Raw genomic sequence first — 26,609 nt, 5'->3', positions numbered from 1 at the left:
TTACATACATTGCATGACATGGAACTAAAATTAAATGGCATTTCACAGTCAGATGCCGGTGGGAAAGTTTTAGTGAATCATGATGATTACTGATTTTACCAGCAAAGTAAAATCTGGAAACAAAAAACTGTCAACTTGGTTTTAATTTTTTTATTTATTTGCTTTTTTAATAAGGATAGAGGCAGAAGAAATCTGAGGTTAGCAGAAGAGATAAGCATAGTAAGTTTAAGATTGAAGAAACATCCAGGAGACCTTTTAGGATGTTAAGACTTTTTATAAAGTGAAAACCCTGCAATTCACACTTCAACACACACACACCACTGTAGCAAGGATTTAGAGCATACACATAAATACATAAAAATGGCTTTTTTTCATTATGACCATGTAAAAGACTAAGCATAACCATTAAAAACTTTTAAAATCACACAAATAACTGAAAAAAACCCTAAATTTGAAAAATAACAAAAAAATGAAAAAAATATAATTAGTTTGGTGGTTCTAGTTCCTGTTCCTAAATTTAGTTTTTAAATCTACATATACAGTGTAAATAAACTAGACAGTAGTGATAATGTAGGAGTATTGATGGTACAGTGACAATTTAAACTTTATCCTTCAAAAACAAGTCAAAATTACTGGGTTGACCTTTTTAATTCTTATGAGGTAGGAATTGCATAATCATTCAAGACAATATGGCAACTCCTTCCCTTTATTTTTTTTCCCTTGCTGATAACTAACAAACAGCAGCAGTAAGAGCCTAGAACATTTCCATTGCTTCAAGCAGAATGAAGCAGCAACTTCCAAGGAGGAATTACGAATTTTCACCTAATCCAAAAGAATATTTTACCATTCAAGTGTTTTAAAATAAAATGTTTGTTATGTTTTATTTTTAGCAACTTTCATAAGAAGCCATAATTCCAAAGACTTCCTTTAGGAAATAAAATCTTACTCACAAAAAAAGCCTTTACCAATCTTACTCACAAAAAAAGCCTTTACCACTCTGAGAACAAAACCAAGAAAGCTTCAGCGGGCAATTTTCTTTGTTTTGAGGAGTCATCCTTATATATAGAAGAGATTAATTCAGAAACATAATACATTATACATAGTATCACTTTCTAAAGTTGCCTGACATTTCTCATTAAAGGTCACCTTTAAGTTGCTTACAGCATTGCCAAAAATAACTTTTTTAGGGTGAATCTTTTTAATATGAGCACCTCTCACAATAATTCTTCCATGTCGGAAGATGAATTTCACTGGAACATCCACTTACAATTATGACATAAAAGAAAATTATGTATTAAAAAAATGTCCATGTTAAAGACATAATGCTTTTCTCATTTTATGTCAGAAGTGTTTTTCTGTCAATCTGTGAGAAAATCCACCCCAAGTCACACATTCTGGAAGCTGGGTGGATGGGGGAAAGGGGGAAAGAAAATCAGTTCAGCATGTTCAGACTAAGTTATCACTTGGTTAAGATTTCTAAATTTCCAAAATTTAGAACTTCTAGATAATATTTCTGAAAACCCCATTCTCCCTGAATTTGTTTAAACCTACTTAAACACCCTCATGCTATTAAGTTTGCACAGGAGTAATTCCCACAGGGTGAGTGAACATGATTCAGCTTATGATTACAGGGGTTTACTGGGCTTTCCCCTGTAACTTGAAGCTTTGACATAGAAAGCAGAATAAGGAAGGCCAACTCAAATGAGAAGTCTCAGGAAAAAAGGGGATTAAAAAGCAGGTACAGAAAGAAGGAGGGAAGTTTGAAAGGAGGGGAGTTGAACAGTTCAAGGCTGGATGAAACAAAAAAAAGGGGCCAAGCCCAAAAAAATCACGCTTCACCCAAAACTGAGACCCATCGACAGTATGTGATCTGTACACATTACTTTCATTAACTTTGTTAAACCAAGAACAATCTGTACAGTTGATCAAAAGACTCCAACTTGGCTGATGAATCATGTGAAGGTCATCATCCTAACATGTAACAGAATCTATGGTTTTGCTTAAGTATTTTACTTAAGCTCTAGGAATTTAAAAGAAAACTACAATTCTTGCAGATTTTGCAAAGCCATACACAAAAAGGGAAGTGCAGGAGTAAGACTGCCTGTGCCATTTAAATTCTACCATTTTGCATGAATAAACTATAGCTGTCTAAGTTTCAAAACCATTTTTCCGACATACCCTATCTCATCCAGTGCCCATCAGTGATGTTCTTGAATAATTAAGAGGTTGTTTGTTTATAGAAGTTCTATGTTGTTTCTTACAGAATTTAGAAGATGTAGAGAGAATTACATAGACAGTTGAAGAAAGAGAAAAGTGTGTCTCAATTAAGGAAATTAAATATTTTGCTTCTTTTCTCTTATGAAAAGTTCTTAATTCCTGAATAATTGGTATTTAACTTAAACTAAAACTTTTCACAACTGACAATTTTTTTTCTTTACTTTTTGGTGCCTAATTTGAGATTCACACAAACAGCAAACAGAGACAGTCAACGGATGTTCTGTTTTCAAAGAGCTATAGATGCTAAATATTTCAGAAAAAAACCCAGCTGTTTAGTCTTCTCAGATTGAACATTGAGAAGAAAATTATTTCCCCAAACTCTTATTTACATCCATAGAATGGACATGACACCACCCCTTCTGCTAACACTGTTGTGACAAAGCAGATCAGTATCTACCCTGATCAGCACAGTGCTTCTCTTCTATCAGATCTTGGAAAAATTGACAATTTTATCTCTGGGATGAGTTTGAAAAGCATGCAATAAAGAGACAAAGCCACATTAAACAATGAGGAAAAGGAGGGTATCAATTAGCTGTGTTTTACAAATGCTACTGGGAACTTGTAGGAAAAGACAGAATCATATAATTGAAACTTACGAAAATGTTGACCAAGTCTGAAGATACACAAGCAAAGTTTCTGCAACATTTCAGAACTTGAATTTTTTAAATTCTAAAATTTACAACTAATACTAAAAAGATTACTCAAATGAAGATGATCTACTATATATGAAAATAGTACATTCATCTATACTACTGAGACACCTGCTTATTGTCAGTATGTACAATATTCTAATAATTGCTTAAAAGCAATGCTTTTGCACTTCTTGTAAATTTCTACTAAATAAAACAGGGAAAAAATAAATAAAGAAGAAATAATAAAACAAAACATGGTAATGGTACCCTAAACTTTAGTTACAGAATGTATAAAATGTCACAATAGCCTAAAAACTGGAAAGTTCAAACACACTCCGACATCCTTGTTAGGAAATGAGAATGGAAAACTATTTCATTTTAACTTGCATAGTTGCTGAAAAAATAGGTTTAGCTGAAGTATGAAAAAGAGGCAAATTATCTCAATAACAGCAAAACCTACTTTGCCAATGTAGTTCTAAAGCAGGTGTTACTGAAAATTAGTTACAATTGTTTTTTGGAGAAAATGAACTGCTTATACATACACAGAAATAGATTATAGATGTACATACATATATATTTATACACAAAATGCTAATATTACTAGGAATGGAAAATCTGCCTAAAGCTTTGAAATATGCATAGCTTATTTCTCCCATACTACATGTTCCACTTAGTCTTGTTGCTGGCTATAGGGGAAAAAAAAATAATCTCTAAACACAAGTGGATATTTAGGAAGGTTCCTTATAGAAGGGAAGTTATTAGCCCACATAGCACCAGAAAGAGTCCAAAGGGAAATTTAGCTGACCTTATGCTGAGTAAACAGGAATTAGAAAACTCTGTTTCCTGCCCTATCTGAAATTTTATTTCCACCCCACCATACTGAACAAGTAGGTTGAGATCAGAAATGCTAAGAACTACTTTAGGCAGCATCTTGTGAAACTAACCATTTAACTGGGCTTGCAATAAGCTAGAAGGGCACAACAGTCTGATTACCCCTGAGAGAAGGTAGTAAATTCCACCTACTTCTATTGTTCTTCCCATGTGAAGATCATACACAATTTCTTTACCTAGCTTTTGATATCTTCTCACAATAAAAACATGATTTTTCTGAAGACATGGAATAAGAGTAAACAATCCTCTTTCATGCCTAAAGAATATGGTGCTCCATTTTCAGCAGTTAATTGCAACCAACAATTATACATTAAAAGCTTTCAATATTGATTTCTAGGAGTTGAGAAGACAGAGTGGGGGGGAAATAGGGCAAAGAAAGAGAAAAGAGATACTAAGATCTAAAGTCTGCTAACTGCCATTATGCTAAAGATCTTGAACAGATCCTTTCCTTAAATAACATATTACATGTTACTATGATAAAAGCAAAAGCAAAATCAAAGCAGCATGCTTATTTTGGGAAAAACAGTGAATTTTGTAAAGGCCTTTATTTCCTGTGGGATTTTATGCCAACAAGTTGGAATAATGTTTTGATTAAATTTCTAGGACAAGCATCTTTTATTTATAAATACTATTTTCAAACTTGTAACACTGTCTCAAGTGATCAGTAGGAAAAAGAATAACAAATAAAGGCCAGAGAGCCTTAGAGCCTCTCTCAAAGGTCATCACTGGATAGTTTCAGTATGATGTTTTTCTCTTCAGCCTAACTGAAAAGTTTTTGAAAGCACAGTAGTCTACCCAGTCCAAGCAAAATTCAGATGTATACAGTTTAAAATCACTATATAACTTCAAACTAAGCAGTGCTATCTTTTAGCTTCCCTTTGGTATGCTTCAGCCAGGAATCACTCATGAGTGACCTTAATAAAAGGAGAGCTATTTCACCAACTGCTAAGAAATGGAAATGTTCATTATCCACTCAGCAAACTCATGTTTTCTTCTTGAAAATCACCTGGAACAGCAAAACATTACTTTTCCAGGTCTCTATTCCTCTTACATTCAATTCACAAGAGCAGCCTCTGGCCAAAAAAATGAAAACTGGGGAAGATGATCCAAGAAGGGAAATAGCAAAATAAACTGCCATGCCCTTCACCTTCCCTTCTACCTTACCTCCCAAAGGAAAGACAGATAATTCCTTTATCAAATCTTTAAGACAAAATTATTGATTAATTGTTCTATATTAATACCTTTAATGTTTTTAAGGAAGTCCTGGCTATATATGGAACTGCTTAGAATATCAACTGCATACTGAACTCACACCTTTGCTCTACCTTCACTAACTTTGAGGGCTTATCTATGATTCAGTTGGCTACTGAAAAATCAAGACAATAATCAATAACTAATTAGTGCTCAAATCATCATACTTTAAATATGAAAGTCATGTGCTTTTTCTTCTGTACTGTTACTGTATCTTAATTAATTTGAAAACCCAGACATTTAGAACTCAATCAAATTTAAAATCTAACAAAAAATGTAAAATACTTCACAACTACTAAGGCTAGAATGTCATGTATTGCTTGTATCTGTTACACTGAAGTCTACTAAGATACCATGACATGCATTCTCACATTTTAACATTCAGAATCAGGCTACTTCTTGTGCTAGTTAATAGTAACAACAGAAGCATGTAAGAAAGCTGGGGGGGAGGAGGGGGAAGAAGTGGACTAAGTTACTTCCACAACAACTAGGTCCTTTTCTTTTCTTTTTTTTCTTTTTCTTTTTTTGTTCATAAAGTTGCAGGCTGCCAGTACTTGTGTGTCATCATGTAAGAAAAATTAAGATTAGACTACACATTAAGACACCAGTAATGCTACTAAGTATGGTTACCTACTAAACTGTCAAGAAGCCAGAGTCCAGAATGTCAAATTTAGACTAAACAAATACAGTGTTTTAAAAATTAATCTTCAAATAGACTTACTGCATACAACTCTTTCTGGTTGCAAAAAAAAAATATATCTAGATTTAAACTGAGACTTTAAAATGACCATCGCCAGAGTGCATTAGCCAGTAAAACACCTTTACTCATAAAACTGTATTTGTTACACTCATGAATGTTACAATACTTGAACTCATTTTAATTCAGTCATCATTTTTAATACACACACATATATATATATCTCCCAATATGCATTTCAGGTTACTGTAGTGTTAAGAAACAGAACTATGACAAATAAGCTACAGCCAATTCATTGCCTGTGAAGAAGTTAGCACAAACATTATAAAACTGAAGTTAATAGTGTATTTAATATTCTTTTCCCTAGGACTTGAAGACAAAAATTACTCTGCATTAGTTTACTGCATATGCGTGTATATTTATATGTATGTGTGTGTATGCACATAATTTACTTTGAACATCAGTCTGTATTGGCATGGAGAAAGCTAAGTATGGGCTAATATCACAGGCCTGAAGAACTTCAAATGTTTAAAGAAAGCAGCTTCTTAAGGAGCTGTCTATTAATCATCAACCAAAAGTCACACTGGAATTATAAACACCACACAGTGGCCATTCTCTTGCCCTTCATTTCACTCAACAACCAACTACAGTGTGTTTAGTACAACACATGACAAAGTACTTGTGCCTGCTAATGTATTACTAATTAGTGTATCTATATCTAAATGTATACATATATGTATGCATATATACTTATATACTTTATATACAAACTTACTGCATGTTTGGATGTCCATTTTGTTTAAGTATGAAATATTGAAGTTATATATAATTTCTAAATTTAGCTTATAATTTTATCTGGGTCCAGTCTAATTCCTGTTGAAATCAATGAGGAAAAAAACAAACACCAAAACACCCCCCTCAAAACCTTTCTCAGCCTCCCTGCAAAAGATAGCATGTTAAAACTGTCTTTATCCACAATAAGTACCGCCTTATTTATTTCTGCTAGAGAAGTATTTATCAGTAAAGCTGCCAAGAATGACTTGATGTATGCCAGAATCTTCAGAGCACTAAATCGCTATGTGTTTTTTAAATCTAAAACTTGCAATTGTGCATTTTTTTATTGTTTCTAAAGAACATTACGCAGCAGCAAAACTTGAACAATTTCTGGGAAATTGTTGTAGTGTTGTTGTTATTAAACATCCACAGGGCAGACTTCCTTAATTAGAATACTGGTCTCCAAACATTTAATTCCTTCTCTATCTTCTCCATCCTAAAGAGAATTTCTTATCCATGCTTCCAAGGGTCTATTTCAGGCACTATCAATTCTCCTAACCCCACGAGCTGTGTCCCAATATCTTCATATGGCCAAAAGCCAAAAGAAATACACTATTTACCTGAGAGAAGTGAAGGAAAAGATAATTCTGGGAGCAGCTCAGAAGCACGAGATGACAATAGCTCTCTTCAAGCCCCACCACTCTGCTGTAAAAAGGAACTGAACCGTTGCCCAGGTCCCAGGGACAATCACTTAATGTCAGCCTCAAACGCCAGAAATGGGGATGACCTAGCATAATGGCACAACACTACTGCTCGTCACCTGACAATCACAACAAAGGACCCTCACCTGAACCACTCAGAAGCCAAAGAATAGTCAGAAGAACAAATGGGCCACATTTCTGTATTTCCTACCTGGCCTTGTTCCACATCTGTTCTGTGATCTTATCTCCCAACTCTTATTTGCTACATTACATTTCATTCCAGAGCGACTGCTTCTTTTCTTTTCCCTTTCAACTGTCAGCTTTGTATCTTCAAATTTGTTTTATAGAGCACAATCAATTTTCCTCAGTAAGTATATGAAAACAGTCTCCTTCAAGGCATTTTTAGTTGCCTTTCAAGACCAATCACAAGGCAGATGCCAACAGAATTCCTACCAATTGATATTTTAAATGTTCTGATATGTTCTGCAGCACAACTCTTCGGGACAGATGCCGATTGGTTTTGACATACAAGGTGCGCTAATGTATTACTCAAACTTTGGGATGAAGACATCTAGCATACTGCTTTATATACATGTTCTTAAGAGAAACATTTTCAAATTCAACATTTTTTCCTAGAGCTAGATATATCAGTAGCTGAGTATCAGCTGCTTCAAATATTACAGACTCAGAACACAAACCTTGATTATAGAAGTTTTCTGCTTAAAATTTTTGATCACTGTAAAGACCTGAATTAAAAAACAGGTATCATTGATGTTAATTCAACTGGTGAACACATATTTTTCTTTTTACTTACATCTTGAGCTTTGTATCTTATTAAGGAATAATTTAAATATAAACCACAAATTTTTAAAAGTCTTATAATCTCATCAAAATAGAAAAGAATGGGTTAGCACAAAGGTTGCTAATGTGCACTAATGTGTTGCTAGCAAGTTTGCTGAAAGGTATTTCTGAAGCAGGTCAAAAATGCTCAGTTATGAAGAGTGGCAGATGTACATGGATAAACCTGCCAGAATTTCTTGATAGTGCTGACAAGCAGAACTTACGGTGTCAACTATGTCATTATATTGTCCGGGGGGGGGGGGGGGGGGGGCAACCAGAACCCAGGCAGCAAATATTAAACTCTTACATGAATTTGAATTTCATTTTTATCAATGTAACTAAACAGTTGCTTCCTATTGATAGTATGGTTTCAAGACTTCTTTGGCAATTTGTTAAGTATAGGAGCAATCAACATTAACCCAGATTACAATCTTGTATGCAAAATTCAGCAGCTTGTATTAAAAAGAGCCTAATAGGAAAAAAATTACAAGTTTTCTGAGTCTCTGAAATCAGACTGTTATTCCAGCTAGTGCTGAGAGGAGTCTACGTATTTGCTTTCAGTTGAACAGGAAAATACCAGGTTAAATTCATAGAGAAGAAAACAAGTTTCCAAATTTACATGTTGGCTAATACCTTAGCTTTTCAAAAGCTTAGTTTTAAAATCAAAGGAACATTTCTTTAAAAACATTTATCTACTTTTTTTTCTTAATGGTGACTAAATACCTGCTAGTTTAATTTGTGACAATTTACACTCACAATAATAAAGTTGTATATTCATAAAGATGTATCTCACTGACCAAACCACAGAAATAAGACCATTTACTGTTGTTTTCCCTACTAATTCAAGTTTACCAGAATTTATAATGTCTTACACGTAGACAATTTAAATAAAAGAATAAATGTAAATTTAAACACATTTCCCACTCCTAAAAAATGACTGGAAGCTATATTCATTAGCTTTTGTGTCACTGTGCTTGTGCAACATAGTAGTTTCACCAGGCATACTGTGTCTAAAGTATAATCTTTCTCCAGACTTCAGTGCTACAGAGACATCGACCAGCAGTTCACCAGAAGCCACTCCGCCTTCATCTAGGGTAGCCAATAAAAAATAAGCAACTCTCCCTTTAAACAGAATGAAGCAGCAAAATGAAATTTCAGGGCTGACTATAAGGTGCCCTCTTTGAATGGGACTGGAAAGTGCTTAGGAATGCATATATTTTACTTCAACAATCTCTTAAAGTAATGGGGGGGGGGCTGTTTGTTTGGGGTTTTTTTTTTTACTTTGTTTCTAATAGTAAATGTCAATCTAGATGCTATTCTTACTATACTGATAAGTTAAAAACGTTTGAGAGTTCATACTTCATTGAGTAAGTGATTACCTAAAGAGAAAGCATATATGAATGATTTCACTGTATTTCAAAACAGAAATTTTTGATTTGTCTGAGACTAAAAAAAGCTAACCTAGAAGAAATTTGAGATTCACTTCACCTTGTATAGATATAACCGCAAGTGCATGCTCTGCTTTTTTCAACTTAAAATGGATTTCACACCATGACAGGTTTCATTCTACATTAAAATTGCAAATCTTCTATGTGGCCCAGTTTCAGCTGCAATTGATCTGCTTTGTCGTCATAGATAAAAAAAAAACAGTGAAGGGCACTGCAGCTTTAAATATTTCAGAGCTATGTAGCTAGTAAATAGACTCCATTGCAATATGGCTCTGAAGGTCGTGTCCTATTGTCTCTTTTCTCTGCAAATATTTTGAACAGCATAAAATGGTTTATTTTATACAATACCTCCCTGCCATTTCTAAATCACGTCAATTGTATTAGGCATTTCCTTACTGGAAAGGACAGATACGCCACTCTTTCCATACACACCCACGCTGCTTCTAGATGTATTCAAAACGTCCACTGTGAATATAACAGCAGGGTGTACATATCAGACATATACAGCTTTTCATATGTATACCTTATGCGAACAGACTCCCCATTAAATCCCACCACAACATAAGGACAATTAGTTATTTCACTGGTGATAAAATAATTAACCGGATTTCGGGTCAAGAAGCATCTTTGGTTAAAATTAACATGCCAGTTAGAAAACTGAAGCCAGCAATTTTAACGTCTCCTGTTTCTCACATATGGGAGAATATGAAAAAAAAAATTATAACACGCAGCACCAAGAGAGCATAGTCTGCCAAACCTGTTTTTCATGAAGGAAGGCTGCTACCTTTCGGATGTTAAAAAAAAAAACAACAAAAAAACCCAAAAAGCCCTATCACATTTAAGAATAAGTTACAAGAAAAATAAGACTGTAAACCTTAAGCCAGAATTTGGAATCTTTGTGTATGCACGCCCTAGGATCAACCTTGCTTCTTTCATATAAGGTGACTATTCGATGTAAATAGGAGTTATGGAGATGCCTCTCAGATAGAACAGTAATGTGAAATACACCCCTGCAAAAAATACAACTTTGTGATAGCTGTCACCGTGTAGAAGGTGCATGTAGTCATTTACCTGAAAAGGCAACAGATTGTTGCCATTGTCCGTCCTGAACGCGTTGTCTTCCATCCAGGATTTGGGGGTTAAGGGTGCAGCCCGTGGGAACTTCGGAGGGGCAATGACATTGCTGGAGAAGGGTTTTTTAAGGGGTGAAATGGGATTGAGGGGGGAGGGTACACCGACCCCCACTCCCACGCCGACCCCCACTCCAACTGCCCTTCGAGGGTCCCTACCAGCCTGCAGCCCACCCCAAGGGTTGGAAGGTGTACTCCAAGCTGCGTTTTGATGGTTATTCCAGCTGGAGGAGGAAGAAGAAGAGGCAGAGGAGGAAGACGGTTTGCTGGTCATGATGGGCTGATGGCTGTAAGCAGCATTTCTCTGGGCGAAAGGTGCCTGATTAGGGCTTACAGGTGACCTCCGCTGCTGCTGCTGCTGAGCTTGCTGCTGCTGCTGCTGATGTTGGTGGTGTTGAGTCTGAGCTAGGCCAATTTGAGGCGAGAAAGTGCCACCAAATACAGGGTTGACATGGTGTGGAAAATTCTGGAAAAGCATTGTCCCATTGACTGGAGTAATCCCTTGGAAAAAGCTATCATCCACCGTGTTTGTGGTCCCTGTAGACCAGGTGCTGCCGAAGGAGGGAGACAAGGAGGTGCCGGCTGCAGGTTCTTGTTGAGGCTGGTGAAAGCTCAAGCCAGGCAAAATGGGAGACTCCATCTGCATCTTCTCCTTGCTATTTTGGGAAGGAGCCGATGTGCCGATACTAGTCACTGAACTGTTGTCTTCTGGTTTGGGTGTCTCCGACGAGATGGGTGTAGAGGGGGCTTCTGCTGAGTTTGGATCTTGCTGCTGCTGCTGCTGCTGCCGCTGCTGCTGGGGCTGGGCTTTGCTTTTGTCCATCAGTAAATCATCCTGCATGGTTTGCGCAGCTGAAACAGTAGGGGAAAAAACCACAAAGACAGATTATTAACATTGCCATTCACACCACGAACCAGGCTGTTTTAATCATTTGCCGGCCAAAAATCTCGTCCTATTGCTAGCGCTATGCTACAGCAAGTTGCAAGGCAAACCCGTAATCTTCCCCCTCCCCCATTTAGGAATATGTAACCTTTGATCGTGGTAGATTGCCTTTAAAATATTTTTAAGATGCTTCACCCTTTTTGATGCCTTGTTTCCCTTCAGTCTAAATGAGAGATGTGCTTATAGGGCAGAGATATACAGCAATTTCGCCACGTCTCTTTTCTCTTACACCGGAACTCAGAGCTCTCACCCTGCAATGAGAAACTGATTCTGGTTCCTGTTTTTCCAAGCACCCTCCTCCTCCTCCACCTCCTCCCCCTGGTTATTTGCATACGTCAATAAATACTGCTGCGCCCTTCAGCAAGGTTAAAAAGACACCACTCTTCACTCTTCTCCACCCCCTTTTCTATTAGGGGATCTTTAAAGGAGCCGGGTACCGATTTTCCTTAATTAACAAACACGCTTTCAATTCTTTAAATTTATCAGAGAGAAAGCACACACGGAATCTCGCACTGACACGGGAGCGGTTCTTAGCTGCACAATCGTTTTCTGGCCTTTTTCTGCCGCACAGCTCGCCGCTTGCTTAGGGCATGAGGAGCGAACGCAAGGACGGGGGGGGGGGGGGGGGTGCGGAGACACTTCACGTACAAAGCCACCGAACCGACGGGTGTTACATTGGCCTTCAGTGACCTTACGGTCTCGCCGTGTAAAACGCTATTTTACACCAAAGCAGTCCTTTGCTTAAAGGTATTTCTCCTCGCTATACTTCTATATAATATGAAATAATCAGTAATTTGTTCACTGGAAAAAAATAAGGTCAAAATGAGCAGATCTGGGAGGTATTATTATACTATGATGTTTCCGATGCTTTCATAATGAAAAATAAAAATGGGACAAATCGAAATGTCTCAAATATAGACATGCCACATTTTAAAAGCCATCTTTATATGCACAAGACAAACACTAGTGATGCAAATTATTTGCTAAATCAATACATAGGTTTAAACTTTAAAAAGTAAATGTATGTAGAATGGTTGAGTCTTATATTTGCAAGAAATGGTGCTTCGTATGAAATAGGACAGATCATATAATTTGATAATTATTTTGAAACACAATAGTACTAACGCATATACACATCAATGAACAGCAATTGTACGAAACTAGAACAGGAACCTCCACTTTTTGCAGAGTTTTAGTCAATTGAGAGATCATTGTAAATCTCAAAAGTATTGTAAATGATCCCAAAATCACTTACTTTAATTGAGTAACTATGTCCAAGATGGTCATCACTGAATACCTAATTGCATTTCTATTTAATTAATCATATGACATGTACATTCCTAAGACTGCATTTTTTTAGGATTGTTGCTTTACAACAATTGTAACAAAGTTAAGCCAAATCAATTAACTGTTTAAGAAAGGTGGCAGAGAGTGAAATCAACGACCCTCTCCTTTCTGACATCAACAGTTTTCAGAAGGTCCATGTGTATCTTTAACATTTTTTCTTTCTTTCTTTTAAATCTCTTCTGAGCCATACACACACATTTTAGTTAAAATTAATGTCAGGAGAGGTTTCTGCTATCAATTAAGTTACCACTCATGCTTGCTATTATTTACCTGTTCAATATGTAACCCAAACAGCAAGGGTTCATGAACAGACTATGCAGTGAGACAACATTAGAGCAAGTTCGTAAGACAAATGGAGTAAACTATTGCATCTGTAACAGGCAGCTCTGCTGCTGCTGCTGGGGGTGCAGAAAACCTTGCAAGGCAGTTTAAAGCAATACTGCAGTAAGCCATAATATACCAAGCTCTGTGTAGCTTTCCGTTAGCTTCATTTCTATCAAAATCACTATTACTCCTAAGGCTACATAAAATTACTGATGATTCCACATCAGAGACAGAAAAGGATTATATTTATCCCTCCCCTGGTTCTGAGCTATCAGGACAAAAATATATTTAGAGAGAAAAACATAGCAGCTGAAATGTTAAAATTCTGCCATCGATAAAGTATATTTAAATCAGTTAGTCACCAGATTATCTATGGTGTCTAGCACAGTAGTTGCTTCAAATATGTACCTTGACTTAGATAGCTGTTTTTGAACTTTATCCTAAGGACTGTAATCCACACTCATTTTCATATTCCTTCTTAAAGGTAAAAAATCACTGCACAATTCAACCCTCTTGTCAAGGTCAAGACCTACCTTTAATGAATGAAGCCAGTCTGAATGGAAAAACACTGGATAATAAATGACTTTGAAAGACAGGCCAGCCAATGTCTAATGTTGGATTAGTATGCAGTACCTCTTGATTATTTGCTGGTGCAAGTATTTGTACAAATTTACAATCCAGTATAGGAAATCTATATCCCCATAGCAATACCAGCTCCATTTGCATGCAGTAACCCACGCAGTGAACACAGAAATTTTTAAGGAACAGTTACCTTTGGATTTTCTGTATTTAAAGATCAACAAAATGACAGTATATTTATTTTCTTCTTTCAGGTTTGGTATATGACAAATAGTCGACCACTCTGGCAAGAGCACTTTGACAACTGGAAGCTTTCAGCGCATGCTCTCCCACGGAATCATGGGGTTTGAAGTCTTATCTATAGATGGCATTTCACTGCTGCCTATCCTGACAGGAAGAGGGCTCGAAAGGAAAAAAAATACGTGCACACTCCCTCTTTCCAGAGCAAATTGCTGCAATCTGAATCACCAGCTCTGAGAAAATAAATATCTGTCAGATTGGGCCGAAAGTGAGTAATTAAGTAAGAGCTTTTAACAGTTTAATTTATAAGCCCAGATCAAATAGCTACCTATTCAGAACAACAATTGCTAGACAAAGAAATAGTTCTAGTATTTCCAAACTTCCTTCCAAACTCCAGACTTCTAGTATAAGAAATTAATTATAAGCTCATACCAGCTATGAAATATACAGCTATTACAAAGGAGATTGTGTCATGTTGCTTAGCTGAAGAAAGTATTAAATAATCACCTGTCATAATTTCAAAAAACATTCTGAAACTCAAACACAAATAGGTCAAGTATGAAAATTCAAAACAAATCAAAATCAGCACGTAAGCAAACAGTTGTACTATTTGAATAGTTTCCAATTTCCAAGTTACCACTTTTTCATTAGTGAGTTATTGTTACTACACTGAAAATTCTACCAAAAAAATAAGCTACTCAGAAAAAAAGGAAGGTGCAAATTTTACTATTTAACATTCCATCTACTCTGTACACTGTGGTTCCACATTTCAACTACCTCCCTTCCACTACCCATTGCCCACATATCTCCAACCTCCACATCAATACACAGCCTGACAGGAGTTCCTCTCATAAGATATTAGTATTTTGATGATTAATATAGGTTAGGTAAAGTTTTCAGAATTTTGTTTACCAGCACTTGTGTTCTGTCTTGTACTGGTCCATGAATTATTCTGGATATTTATTCTGGATAATTGTTCAGGACCAAATACTAGTGCTTGTGTGGAAATTACATAGTTGAAATCAGAAGTCTGAAAATATCAGTGTTTAATAAAATTGCAGGCTGATTTTTCAAAGGATGAAATATGCATAGCTTTATGGGTGAAAGAGAGGTGACTAAAGCTGAGAAAGATAAATTAGAGCAGTTGAAAATGGGTTGTTAACACACTTATGTCTCTGCTTTCTACAGTCTGTTTATGTTGGACTGTATGGTCTGCCTGCCTTAAATCAATGCTGTAATTAAGAGTTTCTCAACACTTGCTCTAACCTGTTTGTGCTACTCCGAATCATTAGGGCAGGAAAACTGCTTTCTGACAGCAGTCGAAAATACCTCATTTGTTGAAATATCCCAGCTAGCACAGGGCTGGCTCTAGGCGTTCTATACCCCTCCTTTATGTCCCTATTTACTTCTGGGTTATTGCTTTTCAGATTATTTGAGAATTCACGTGGAACAGACCACACCCTTGCTGTCAGTTCTTTCCAGGAGACAGCTTCACTTTGTAGATCAATTATTAAGATAAGGCGAGTGCTCATTACGATATTCACAAATGGAGAAGCACTCCAGAACCAAAGAAAATCAGGATGTAAATACAGTTTTTGATCAACTAGCAACTAGAATAAAAACATTTTTTGTTTCTACCAGCCAACTCTTTCGTAACTGGAAGTTAAAAGATAATAACAACAGCTGTATCAGAACACAAGATCTTAGTTCAATCTGGTATCCGAATTACTTGACGTGGGCCAGTTCCAAAGAAACAAATGTAAGAAAGGCCCAAATAAGCCTAGCTAACTCAATTAACATTGTACTGAGTGTATTTTTATTTTATGAAATTCATTATGAAGCAATTTAAGCCTACTATGACTAACAAACTATGCTAGTCTTTTTGCCAGAAAGTGAATATTCCAACTAGCTTGAAGGTTAAAATGAAGTATTATGTTACTGAAAAAAATAGTTTAATTGTAGAAATATTTTTTTCAGTTTAGATTTGTTTCATTTTAGCTTAATTGAGGGCTCCTTGTCTTTTTAAAGATGGAATCAAGCAGATAAAAAATGCCTCACTGATCTTGTGATTTAATTTTACATATTACTACCATAGCTGTTAAAATGCAGTTTTGCCAAAACAGAATACTTTCATATTGCCAGGTTACTTAGCTTTGTTGAAAACAGTGAATAATTCCAACAGTCTTAATGTTGTCAGATCAAAAGAACTGTATTAAGGTATTGCTCCTCCGTTATTCGGCCTCTTTTTCAGGCCTTGCTGAAATGGTCAGATAAATATTTAATATAACTCCATATTATTCTTACGGTAATTGCTTGTCAACTTCTTTATTAAACTTAAGTCTTCATAAATTTGTTATCAAACAATTTAGTATTTTAAAAGATGATCCTTTGACATAAATCTGATAGCCAAATTTAGGGCTCGATTTTAAGTCCTAAATAGTGCTTTTTTGTGTGTGTGATTTTCATTAAGTTCTGTACTTGCCTTCAAATGTGCAGTTTTATTTAATTCAAAATGGCTGCCATCTCCAGTCAGTATCAGTGAGGCTGAACTCAGTTGAATCTCAATTAGTAGCAATCATTTTCCCTTACTTTGCATTGGCAAAAGGGAGTCTGTTCCCAGGAGAGTTCTCTCTGGGCTCAAATGCAGCTACTGCCAGGTGAAGGTAAGAGAGGACAGAGTGAGCCAGTGCAATGAACATCATGGAGACAGAAGGAAGGAACAAAGAAGAATCTATTAAGGGATGATATGGGAAGCAATAGTTTAAAAAATGAAAAAAAACGCAAGAAGCAACCTGAGATTTATAGTGGAAAGTGCCAATGCAAAGAAGGAAGCATAAAGAATAGAAAATGGAAAGAAAATGAAGAGAAAAAGGGGATGAGGGAGAGTGAATTGAAGGAGGAGATTGTTGGGGAGAATAAAGCAAGCATTTGAATAGAGCAGCTGCATATCCGGTCTTGTTAAGGGGAAGAGATGAGGATGGAATGACAACTCCTGCTCTGTCAGGGAATAAGGAGTTTTTTCTCAAATCTAGAAACAGTTGGTTATATATGTATTTTAGGATCACACTCTGATTCTGAGAAGAGCAGACAAACAGAGAACACATACCCCAAGCTGTCCAACAAATGCCTGAACAACAAAAAGGCACAAACCAGTTTTTACATTTCAGGATCTTTAAGCTATTTATGGGATGTTAAGAGGTCTGCCATTACAGAATCACAGAATCATAGAATAGTTTGGGTTGGAAGGGACCTTTAAAGCTCATCTAGTCCAAGCCCCTTGCAATGAGCAGGGACATCTTCAACTCGATCAGGGTGCTCAGAGCCCCGTCCAACCTGACTTTGAATGTTTCCAGGGATGAGGCATCTACCACCTCTCTGAGCAACCTGTTCCAGTGTTTCACCACCCTCATTGTAAAAAATTTCTTCCTTATATCTAGTCTAAATCTACCCTCTTTCAGTTTAAACCCATTACCCCTTGTCCTATCCTGTTTTTATGTATCCTATTATGTTTTTATATTTCATGTTTGGAAAAAAAAGGAGAAGAAAAAAAAAAGATGTCCAAACCTACCAAGTGTTCACTGTTTGACCTGATATTCAAGTTTTGTCCAGTCTTGTCATCCCTCCCTGTGCCAGTGGTAGAGCAAAGCGGCCACCATTGCCACAGGCTGTTCTTTAGCCTCAAATGGTAGCCAAGTGATCCTGGGTTCCAGTTACATTTCTTCAGGCAAGTATCGTTCACAGCCATTATTACTCATCATGACCTCATAGCTTTATCCTAAATGGCAGACAACTAGCATAACCTTCCCACTCCAAAGCGAAAATAGAGAAATTGTACAAATCACATAATCCTAGGAATAAAACCAGCTTCCCTATTTCCATTTGTTATGTTTGAGAATAAATATATAAAAACTAAACATTTGGCCAGTCTAGCTGATCAGTGCTCTGGCCAGTAGACAATGCACTTATTCTAGACCAAGATTAGGAACCAGAAACTCTGATATCTAATATTGCTCTTACGTTTCATGAACAGCTGTAATTGGGACAGTGCGTATTAGGTTCTTTTCTAGGAAGTCATGCCCATATCGTTTACTCAGGACACTGTACATCCAAGACCTCTCAGCAGTGCAAGCAAAACCGAATTTTACTGTCCCAAGAATAGGTACAAAATAAATTTTCTGGGACAGGATGTCAGTATGATGCCTTCTTCAAACCCGCTTCTATACATACTTCCTGTAAAGAACATTTACATTGCTGTAACTACTTTAGCATTCCTGTTTATGATAATTGTAGCAATTAGAAAATAAACAACATCCTCCCTACTCTATACATATCATACAGCTTACAAGTCCAAGTCCAGCTATTTTACACACATTTTTACAATGCTTTTCTCTCAACAAAGACTCTAAAAACCAGGCTGATTTTTCCCTAGCTAAGGCAGCACGGTCAAAGAATCCAGTATATTCACTAAAGTCTCCTTCCTATTCTACCTAATCTCTATAGCCATGTATATTCACCATGCAAATGCTACATGTCTCAACCAAGAACAGATGTAAGTTTATGCAGCTGTACAATCATGGGGTTGGGCCCATAAATTACTACCTTGTACAGCAACTGCAGTATAACAAAGTTGTAATTTACACAAGGTATCAGGGACTAGTTACATGTAACAAAACTTATTACCAGAGCTATTTATTAAAAATATACATACATATATATTTATATACAACCTGAAAAGGAAAATTCAAAGTTGATCTTTACTAACCAACCTTCCCAAGAATCTGGAATGTCACAACTGCCTCTGAAAAGCAGGATCTCGCTCTTTGCTTGGGGAACATGACATTATGCAGAACCTTTACATGCACGCAAATACGCATACGCTTGGACTGAGAAGTAAGAGTGGGAAACAGACACCCATGGTGGAGATAAATGGGAAGGCAACTTCTCTCCAGGTGCTATCCATTTCTCTGTTCTAGAAAGGCTTTTCAGCTTCTAAATTCCCAGTTTCACAGACTGCGATGCTCTGTATTGACTTCAGAACATAAAACAAATTTTAAAAGCACTTTAGAAGGATTTTTTTCCCATTAGGAAGCACACCTACAAACTGAAATGAGAGCATTGTCATTACCACCAGCCGTCCCATGCCTCACCCCACTGGTGCACAGAAGCTAATGGCCAACAGGCCTCCATCGAGCACAAAGGGCCACTTACAAGGGCGCCGGCTGCTTGTCCTTGTCATTGCCAACAAGCCCACAGAAACGGATTGATTTCCCTTCCGCCGTGCCAGCCACCGCCCTCCTCGGCAGCCTAGCCGGAGTAAGCACCTGCCAAGGCCCCCTCTTCTCTCGGGTCTCTCCGTCCCAAGGACAGCTCCCGGGGAGGCCGGCCGGCCGAGCAGGGGGCGGGAGCCGCCTGCACCTGTTCGGCAGGCGAGGGAATGACGGGGGTGCGCAGGAGGGTGCTCTTTCCCTGAGGGTGAACACACGCCCTGCGTGAGCGGGGAGGGGGCAGAGAAGGAAGCGGCCCGGCCTCTCCCTCCTTCCCTCCCTCCGCCTGTGAGGAGGGACGGCCGGAGGCGGGAGCGGGGCTGCGCCGCTCCCCTCACCCGCCGCGGAGGGCAACGGTCGCTGCGCGAGGAGGAGGGCGGTGGCGCGAGGGCCTTCCCACTCCCCCACCTCTTCAGGCCCTCAGGGGAACCTGGGCGGCGGCGGAGGGCAGCGGGAGGGGTGACAGCCACTGCAGAGGGAGCGGGGCCGGGCCGGGTGCTGACCTTCCCCCCGCGTACCCCCGTACGCCAGCGCGGCCATCCCACCGCCACGGCGTTCCCCTACCTGCCCTGCGCACGGTGCCGGGCAACGACTACAGGAGGGCAGCGAGAAGAGGGAGCGGCACCACAGGGAGGGGAGAGGGGAGGGGGCGCGCCGCGCGTCCCGCCGGACCTTTAAACTGCCGGCGGCGGCAGGACTACACTTCCCAGCGTGCCGCGGGGCCGCCGCTGTGTCCCTGGCGCAGGCGCACTGCGGCGAGTGGGAGGTGGTGACGGGCGTCGCGGCTGCGCTCAGCACTTACCTCACAAAGGCGTCGCCGTCGCTTTTCGCCCTGGTAGCGCGGTGGCCTGGGCCGCACAGCTTCTGCGTGCGGCTCCGTTCCGCCTCAGCGGCCCGTCCTCTGGTTCATCCCCACCTGTTGGAGGAGGGGTCGCTCCGGCTGCCTCGCGGGAGGGCGGTTTCGCTGCCTTTTCTCGCTTGCCTTCCCCTGCTGTCACACGCGCGACGCGCGGCTTCGTCGGCGCCGGGGTCGCCTTTGTCAGGCTCTAGGGCCTCGGCTAGGCCCGCTCCTCCTCCTGGGAGCTATGTCCGAGCAGACGGGCTTGGCCCTGCCGCAGACCATGGACAGGTATGGGGGGAGCTCGGCGGTGGGGCACAGTGGGAAGGGACCCCCGAGGTGGGCGTGCGAGTCTCCCGGGCTGCCTGCGGCAGTGGGTCCGCGTCGCCTGTGGCGTGTTTCGGGCCGGTGGGCAGCGGGGGGAGTTGCGGTGGGCCGCTCCGGCGCGCGGTCCCCGCAGCCGTTGCTGGTGGTGGTGGTGGCGGGGCAGGGCCTGCGCCGGTGGCGCGGCTGCGGTTTCATGTTTTGGCCTCTGGAAACTTTGGTGGTCTGGGCGAAGTCGTGCCAGCTCTGTCGTAAATTAGCACGCGGGCACCGGTGTGGTATCTGCGGCGGTGTGTGGGGCGTGGAAGGATCGCTCTGGCAGCGTTTGGGCGGGAGGAGGTGTGTCTGGGCTGACACGGGTTCTGGGGAGAGTGGTGAAGGTCTGCAGAAGGCTGTCCGGTTTCTGTGGGTCTAAGAGATACTGTAGGTATGGAAAGCATTGGCATGTGTGTAAAATAAGGTACCAAAACACGACCAAAGCTTAACTGGCCTTGTGTGTCTTGCTGCTGGTTTTATGATCTTTGAGGAAAGCCTCCAATTGCTTTTTGGAGTGCTGTTAAAAAGTACAACCTAGAAACTACTTTGACTTAATGTAGGGGAGGAAAGGTGCTTACTAACTCTTAAATGATTTTTATTACATTTGTTTTCTCTTTACGCTTTTATTTGAATATGTAGCACTTTCACCCTGTTCTACTGAGGGCTTAAGATTGCTTATGTATAATTTTGAGTCATCCAGGAAGCCCTTAAGACCTGCCCCTATAAACGACAAAAACAAATTGATAGCCTTTTATTGCAGGAGTTGTGATAGCCTGCTATTTCAGAAGGTGGGGACCCAAAAGGAATCAGGGTTCTATTGATGAACCTGTCAAGCTTTCATCATAAGGAAGCAAAAAAAAACCTTGGTGTTTTTCTCCTCTCCAGGTCACCTCTAAGGAAAGAGGATTTAGCAAAATACAGACTGTCATCAGGGAAGTGATGGAGATATAAACTATGTGAGGCAGGGGCACAACTTGTGCAGCCTGGAAGGTGAGGATGAGAAGTTTCAGTTTGATGTAGAAAGAGGATAAAAGTGAGTTGGAGAGGGAGGGAGGGAAAGTTGTTTGTGTTTTAGAAAAAACGAAGAAGTGAGAGATGACAATGGGATGATTTAGGTCATAATTTAGAACAGTGCCTGTCACAGAGGCTAACAGTCTGGAACAGTAAGTGCATTTCCAAGAAGTAACAGGAAGGAGGTAGATTTTTAGAAATACTATCAGGAAAGTACTCAGTTTGATAAACTTCCTGTGAATGTAGGGAATTAAAGGGAAGAATTAAGGAAGACAAAAAGAATTGGGAGGAGGATGATAGAACTATTGTGCAGGAGGGGGGACAAAAAGGAAAAGATCAGGAAGTGTTGCAGAATCAACTCCTCTGAAACTAAAAAAAATCTCATCTTCATCCTGAAGTTTGTAGTCCAATAATATGTAATATTTTATGTTTTCGAGTTCTAGGAAACCATGATATTCTGAGTGGATTATCTACTCTCTGTGGCTGTTATATCACACCATGAAGTCCTAGTTCACCTTTTTGGGAAATGGCTGTAAGGTGGTGTCTATAATCTCTGTTGTGAACAACTGTTAAATTAAACAGTTAAGTAAAAAAAGGGAAATAAGTTAACTAGTGGCCAAACCAGTTTACTGTTCTTCAATTGTTATGTGTAATGAATATGTGGTGTTTAATACATTTAATGTTCTTGTATCCTTTCAGCTTTGTGAAATTGTAATTTGTATCTCCGGCCCTTTTCAAAGACTTTTTCCAGTAAACTTGGAGTAGCAGAGTCGATATAATCTAAAACAATTGGAAGTGTCCCTGACTTCCTTAATAACAAGGACAGTGGGGAAAAAGTTTTAAGTGCCTAGGTAGTGTAAAAGGATGTATGAAGAGAGACTGTGGCTTTCATATAAGAATTTATTGGTCTCAGTATAGGAAACTTTAGAAACAGTAGTGTGAGAAGTGGTGAATGGAGTGGTAAGAAGGAGGCAAGTATTTAGGATTTGAATTTAATTCAGAGTGTAGTACAATACCAATAGAAGAATTTTGGAGTAACCAAGACCTCAAAATGCAGTCAGTGTAAATAATTTTTGGTTACATATTGGGTTTATGGAACAGGGTTACATTGGAATAAACCAGTTTTTGTTAATCTCTTATTTCTGAAGGTCATACATAACTGTTTCATGTTGTATGTAGTGATGATCAAGATAAACCTTCAGTATTTCACATAAGGGGGTGTAACCCAAGGATGAACCATCTGTAGGGATTCTGAGGGGTTGGAATGCCTCTACTATCCTGTTATCTTTATTGCTAATGACAGACAGTTGTTTTCCTGGATTAAGAGGAAAAAGTAAGTATGCAAAAGCTTAAGAGTAACTGTTAATGGATTATAACTTAACACAAAGCGCATACTTTTAAATCAAATTCAGATCTCTTGGTGAAGGATGCAGAAAATAGCTTTTCAGTGAATAAGACTTTAATTTGATTCTAATAGTTAAGTCATTAGGAGGGGAAAAAATAGGGATGTTTTTGTCTCCAATACCTAGGTGGTCACACTGAGAGGGGTAATGTACTGTTGTATCAGGAGTAAGGTGTTGCTGCAGATCTGAATGTATGCACTGCTTTGTATACAAGGGTCAGAGCTCCTATAGCACGTTCTTTAATCGTGTATTTGTGAGCGAGAACAGTTGGCTTCTCTTGACTCTTAGATTGTACATCTGTATGACTTACAGTTTTTTTTTTTCCTTACTAAAGCAATTTGGATTTCTCCAGTGTAAGGAGTGTCTTGACAGTATCTCAGCATTGTTGCCTGGGATTCATCCTTCTTTTATGTATTTTGTGCTCCGTCCTCCTTTATTTTACCTGCATAATTTCAGTCTGGAAGCAAACCACACATTTGTAACAAAGAGGTTAAACAGCTGTTAAGGTATAAGGAGTTTGTTATTTGAAATTTCTAGCTAAGGGTTTTATACTTGCGTGAAGGATTGGCTACAGCATAAATACAAGAAGCATGAGAAGTAGACATGACTATGAAGTGACACGACATTCTGGAGTTCTCTCATCTGCATTTGGGAAGCTAATCCAGATCATTATCATGATCCTTTCTGGCCTCAAAATTGGAGTTTCCATCCCTCTTGTCATTTTTTTCTTCTAGCTCGTGTTTAAATAACAGGCCTAGATAGTAGTCTTAAAATACTGACCTTTTCTGCCTGCAGAATTCTTTGCAATCTATAGTGAAGGGCCATATTCCTGGACTAATGTGTGCACTTGAAGGCAGTGGTTAGTGGTCTGTCTAAATTATGAGGTTTTATTATTTTTAAACCCTTTATTCATGTTGTTTTAATGCATAAATTACAGAATGATAGGAATTTCCATTAAAAAATTGAAATTATGTGGCGGTTTTTTACATGCTGTTAATAAATATAAAAATGTTTTTCAAGATTTATTTAAATAAAATTGCCAGATTACATGAAAATGTCTTGGAAATTATAGCTATTACTCTATTGAGTGCACAGGGCAAACTTTACTTGAAAGTCAGTCCTAATGCATTTGTCAAATTTTAACGGGTAGAGGCCATTTGATATGCTATACATATTTTTAATGTAAAAGCCTTTTTTAAGGAAATAACTTTGAAAATACACAAAAACCCTTCAGTCTTTTATGGGCTTTTTCATGTTTCTTATTCAATTAGGTACTATAAATTTTCTGTCTCAGCACTGTTTGACAACAGTTCTTCCAATTAAACACTTGTAAGTGTTTCTTCTAGCTGCCCCGTGTAGAACCTGTCATAACAGGTATTCTGGCTTCTTAATGCATTTTTCAAACATGTTATTTCTTCTGGGTAACTTTGAAGATAAGATATTGAACTTTCTGGCAGATTTTGGTGCTCTGTTTGATTGAGAACTTAATCCTTTAAATAGTGTTTTTTCTGTGTCATTTGCTTGTCAAATACAATTTGACTTCACCTCTCTTATTTTTTATAGTTATGTTTTTAAGCAGAACTAATCTGTAAATTCAGTTTGTTTTTAAGTTATGTCTATAGCTACATCTTGTCAGTTTGCTATTTTGTAGCTTTCTGTAATAGCTTGCATGTTATTGCCAGGACATGAGTTGGCTGTGATCCTGTACTACTTAGCCTTCTTACAGAACACTTGACTGGGTCTTGCCAGAGTTGCTGTTAGAATACATATGAGAAAACAAAACTAATAACTATTTATCTTACAATGCAGTCTTTTTACTGTGTTGGTTGAGCAGTCGCTTTCTGAAGTGACAAGATTTGAAAAGTAGTTATTAAACATGTACTTGCCAAAATGAAGTCAGTGGCAAGGCCATGTTGATAGAAAACGTAGATGATGTAAATATTTGAGTGATTTTAAAAAAAAATTTTCAATGTGGTCAAATTAAAAAAAAATTGTTACTTTTATGATAAGGGTATCATCAGATGGTCTCTGATTTATTTGTTTGTGAAGATAATCTGGTCAATCTGCTGTCTTCAAAAAAATAAAAGCAAATGCTTCGCCACACACCAACTTTTTCCTAGCTATGTCATTGCCTATATTGACCTTAATGTGAGCCGTAATGCTAAAATGTACTCATATTTTAAAGCCTTATTTTCTTGACTTCAGTTGGATTATGTGTGGATCGCTCTTGCAGTTGGTTACACCAAAGGTTCAGAATGTTGGGTTTTTGTTTCATAGGGTTTTTTAAAAGCATGTTTTGTGGTAGTGATTTGTGGTACTCCTTATACTATCTAAATTAAAGACAACCCCTGCTCCCTCCTTCCCATATATTTGCCAGCTGGCCAGAACATGGTCACTTTTGCCTTCTGTTTTTTCAGTATTCAAAGATGTCAGTCAAAATGTGATAAATAATCTGTTCAAGGCTTGTGCAGGTACATGCTGAAGAATCAGTGTAGTGGTAATTTTAGCATGGTTTAACTTTTGAATTAGCATGCTTTATTTTCTGAATGGGTAGTAGTTGGTTCAACTGTGGTTAGTATGCAGCCCTCCTTGACAGAAACTAGAGCAACATCATATGACTGTTTTGTCCTCTACACTTGCCATTCCTTATTTAAAGGAGATAATAGAGCTGAAATTGCAGGTAGACTTTAAAAGCAATTAAAAGATAAAATGCAGAATTGTAGTTGCCTTAAGAAGCTACTTATACTATCAAGATATGAATACTGTTGCCCCTTTGCCAGAGCACTGATTTGTCAGAAAAATGCTAGCAATTGAGGTTCAAAAGTTGCAAAATAGCAAATTAATGGGGTTTCTATTCAGTTTTCTGAACTGTCATCTGATTCCATAGTAATTTTCTTCTTTAAAAAAGAAAAAAAACAACATATGCAATGGTTTTCTACATAATTTTCAGTTGTTCCTTTCATTCCGTGTGTGGTGGTATTTGTGTTGGTATGAATCTTTTCTTTGCCTCTTTGGAAGTGCGGGCACTGATTTAGGTTTATTTGGACAATTAACTGTTGATACTTGTCCTGGTTTCGGCTGAGAGTTTTCTCACTTGTACTCTTTTGATTCTCGGCCCCATCCCACTAAGGGGGGGAGTGAGCGAGCAGCTGTGTGGGGCTTAGTTGCCGGCTGGGGTTAAACCACGACTGTACTGAAGTAACCGAAGACAGGGTTTGGATTAAGACCTTAATGCTACAACCTAGCCAATGTAATTACTGCAATGTGGTCCTTGATTTAAGACCTTTATTCTGAACTCCTTAAACTTGTACTGGATGTTGTGTGCTGTGAATAATCTCACTGACTAGAGTTGACACATGAATAAATCTTGGTAGGAGTGGAGTTCAACCAGATAAGATATGCAGAGTAGTAAACAATATAAAACACTTTACAGGATTTATGTAGTATTTTTACTTTTCGTAAACTATTTACCATCTCTGCAGTTATTCAGTCTGTTTGTTCTACTTGTGCTGATTAAGCACACCTCTCTTCATTGCCCTACCTGAAGGAGGAGTTTTCTTTCTACTCAACACAGTTAAAACTTATTTATTTGAAAGAGGACTTTCCCTGGCTTCTGGTCAAAGTCTATCAGCAACTAGAAGTACCTGGCTTTCTCTTGC

General features: G+C 38.6%; 2 protein-coding genes across 10 annotated transcripts in view; one reads left to right on the top strand and one right to left on the bottom strand.

Annotated features, from left to right (window-relative positions):
* The window catches only part of CPEB3 (cytoplasmic polyadenylation element binding protein 3), a 99,167-nt gene extending 78,893 nt beyond the window's left edge, over positions 1-20,274 (bottom strand). For 2 of the 8 annotated variants that reach the window (XM_072869408.1, XM_072869409.1), the window contains exons 1-2: positions 19,283-19,680; positions 10,583-11,493 (exon numbers count right to left, since the gene is read on the bottom strand). In XM_072869408.1, coding sequence (XP_072725509.1) covers positions 10,583-11,493; positions 19,283-19,310 — 939 coding nt within the window. In that variant the 5' untranslated portion in view covers positions 19,311-19,680. Of the gene's footprint in view, positions 1-10,582; positions 11,494-11,719; positions 11,835-19,282; positions 19,681-19,902; positions 20,008-20,140 lie in introns of those variants that run through there. The other 6 variants (XM_072869403.1, XM_072869407.1, XM_072869405.1 and 3 more) reach the window with 5 other exon arrangements.
* Positions 20,275-20,332: 58 nt separating this feature from the next.
* Positions 20,333-26,609, top strand: part of MARCHF5 (membrane associated ring-CH-type finger 5) — a 32,544-nt gene continuing 26,267 nt past the window's right edge. For both annotated transcript variants that reach the window (XM_072869413.1, XM_072869412.1), the window contains exon 1: positions 20,333-20,467. In XM_072869413.1, the coding sequence (XP_072725514.1) occupies positions 20,424-20,467 (44 nt within the window). In that variant the 5' untranslated portion in view covers positions 20,333-20,423. The remainder of the gene's footprint in view (positions 20,468-26,609) is intronic.

Source organism: Ciconia boyciana, chromosome 8, assembly GCF_034638445.1.
Source record: "Ciconia boyciana chromosome 8, ASM3463844v1, whole genome shotgun sequence".
Lineage (NCBI taxonomy): Eukaryota > Metazoa > Chordata > Aves > Ciconiiformes > Ciconiidae > Ciconia > Ciconia boyciana.
This window is presented reverse-complemented; position numbering and strand designations above follow the sequence as displayed.